Raw genomic sequence first — 2,491 nt, 5'->3', positions numbered from 1 at the left:
CCAGTAAAGATTCCATATTAATTACCCAGATATTATAATGATAATTATGGTACCCCACAAACCTGAAGATTTATGTATGAACTCGAAAAGGTTCATTCGATATAACAACTTACCTTGAAGATACCACACTATTCAAATAAATTGTTGCCCATTCTGTTTTAACAGGCTTTTTTGTTTGTTTGTTCCTTTAGCGGTTTTATTGACATATAATTCATGTAGCATAAAATTCAGCCATTTAAAGTGTACAATTCATGCATGGCCTTTAGTATATTCAGAGCTGAGCAACCATCATCACTATCATCTTTAGAACGTTTAAAAGGATTTTAATGCACAGAGCACACAAATTTTATTTTGACCTACAAAAATGTCAGAAGGTCTCCCTTTTGTTTCAACAATAATTTGAAAGTTGGAATCTTTCTATAACAAAACCGTCTCAAATCCTTGCATATAATTAATATCCAACATATATAATCTCACTTTCTTGGAAGCTTATCTCTTATGACCAGTTTTTTTTAAACCCATATTTTCGTGGCTTTGTTCTTATTGCTTCTTGCTGCTGTCAGGCTTCTGTGAAGATTCCTTAAACCTAGCTGCACCTAATGAGGAATAAAAGACCCATTGTGACTGTGATGAAAGGCTAATAGTTTCTGGTAGCTTCGGAAAAGACCGTTCATAGACTGGGGCACCTTCCGTTAACACGTGCTAATTCGTGTGAGATTTCTTTCTTTTTTTTTTCTTTTGTTCAAAAACCATATTCTTGTTTCTCGTCCTCATTCTACAACATTTTATTTTATTTGCATATAATTTTTCTCTTTATTTGCCTCACATTCCTGAACTATTAAACTTTTAAATTTTTAAGTGTTTTTCCTATATAATGTCTTAAGTCTACATAATGCCTAAATGACATTATTTATCTGTTTGTTTGTTTATGTAGGTTGACTATGTCAAAGGAAAATTGTGGTACAATGAAAGATGTTTTGCTAACAGAGCACACTTTGAAGGTACATTTTAGTTAAAGAGATATTAACAGGGTTTTTTTCAACATACATAGCATCAATAGATTAAATTGAATGACATAAAATAAAAATAGAATAAAGTGTAAAGCTAGGTTTGTTTTGTATAAGTTAATGGCCTAAAACTAAGGGGGAAAATTAATTTAAATCTAAGACAATAGGCACGCTCTGAGATAAGTGTAAGAAAATTGATTTGAGTATACTTAATTAATGATACATTTAAAACTATAGATGCTGCTTGTAATTTCTGTACCTTTATATTTTTTTTAGTCGACTATGTTACTGTCACCTTTGAGAGAAACAGGACCTTAAGTGAGGTATGACATTGAATATTTTAAAATGTAAGACATTTTTGTGTATGTGCACGAGTTCATGGATTATTATAAATCTAAAAAATGGCAGTTCTACAGACCAAAAGGCTTAACAACTACTCTTTGCTCCCAGTGGTGCCTCTACTTGGGTTTAATATCCTAATTGTGTTTAATCTAGACCTACACTGGAGTTACAGAAAAACAATCCATGCCAGAGAGGGATGCTTTGCAATGGTTTCTGGACTCACATGCCCCAGAAGAGAAGCACAGACATCAAAGACTTAACACCATTATATGCAGTCAGTCAGGACAACACAATGGTTCATTATTTTATTTGCTTAGGAGAATCCATTGGAACTTATGTTTCAAGAATGGCCTTAACTTTTCCTTTCTCTTTTTGTAGGAAAGCTCTTGTTTTTATAGTAAAGAGCCATTTCATGATTGGTTGCCTTGCTTACCTCACATTTCAAAAGGGATGAAAACTATTTCTTCAGCTGTAATAACATTTCTCGTTGACCAAGAGCATAGTTCTGGAGTCTTCCTCTTAAGGAACCAGGTAGGCCTTAACAGCCGGGAAGTGGTTGCTATTGACACTACACTAATGAAAATTTATCTAAACAAAACGTATTTCTCAGCTCTTGTAATCTTGGGCAGTAGAAGTTGATAAAATGAGCCATAGCAAAATTATTTATGGTTAATAATACAGATTAAGATGCTTTAGAGATTTCTTGCCTCTGATTGTCATTCAGTTTGGTGAAAATGGAGAATATGATGCTGTTTGCATAGTGGTTCTTTTTTGTTTATTCTCCTGGAGAATATAAGCTGAATTAGGTCTATATAAATTTAAGGTTTCGTAAAAGTGGTTAGTTTAGATAAGCAAAAAATTAAACTAAATCACCGCAGATCTATATTTTCTATTCCAAAGGGTCTTAACCCCAGCTGTGATTTAGAATTTTTCTTAGAGCCATTAAAATGTCTATATAATTTCATCCTTACCCTTATGATTTTAGGGAAGAAAAAAATTTTTTTCCTCTACCCTCTTGGATTCAGTATTCAGGGCCCTGCAAATTAAACTGACAAAAGACAGCTCAGCAGGAGAAAAGAACACCATTTATTTCTGCATGCCGTGCACATACAGGCAGGCGAAAGTCAGTGATGAGTAACTCA

At 33.4% G+C, this 2,491-nt stretch overlaps 1 protein-coding gene across 1 annotated transcript in view; it reads left to right on the top strand.

The window, feature by feature from the left end:
* The window catches only part of CATSPERB (cation channel sperm associated auxiliary subunit beta), a 98,005-nt gene that overhangs the window by 53,300 nt on the left and 42,214 nt on the right, over window positions 1-2,491 (top strand). The window contains exons 11-13 of the mRNA XM_023538364.1: window positions 935-1,001; window positions 1,284-1,330; window positions 1,728-1,880. Of these exons, the coding sequence (XP_023394132.1) occupies window positions 935-1,001; window positions 1,284-1,330; window positions 1,728-1,880 (267 nt within the window). The remainder of the gene's footprint in view (window positions 1-934; window positions 1,002-1,283; window positions 1,331-1,727; window positions 1,881-2,491) is intronic.

The sequence above is a fragment of the Pteropus vampyrus genome, unplaced genomic scaffold (assembly GCF_000151845.1).
Source record: "Pteropus vampyrus isolate Shadow unplaced genomic scaffold, Pvam_2.0 Scaffold219, whole genome shotgun sequence".
Lineage (NCBI taxonomy): Eukaryota > Metazoa > Chordata > Mammalia > Chiroptera > Pteropodidae > Pteropus > Pteropus vampyrus.
The sequence above is the reverse complement of the archived record's forward strand: the minus strand, read 5'-3'. Positions and strand labels throughout refer to the sequence as shown.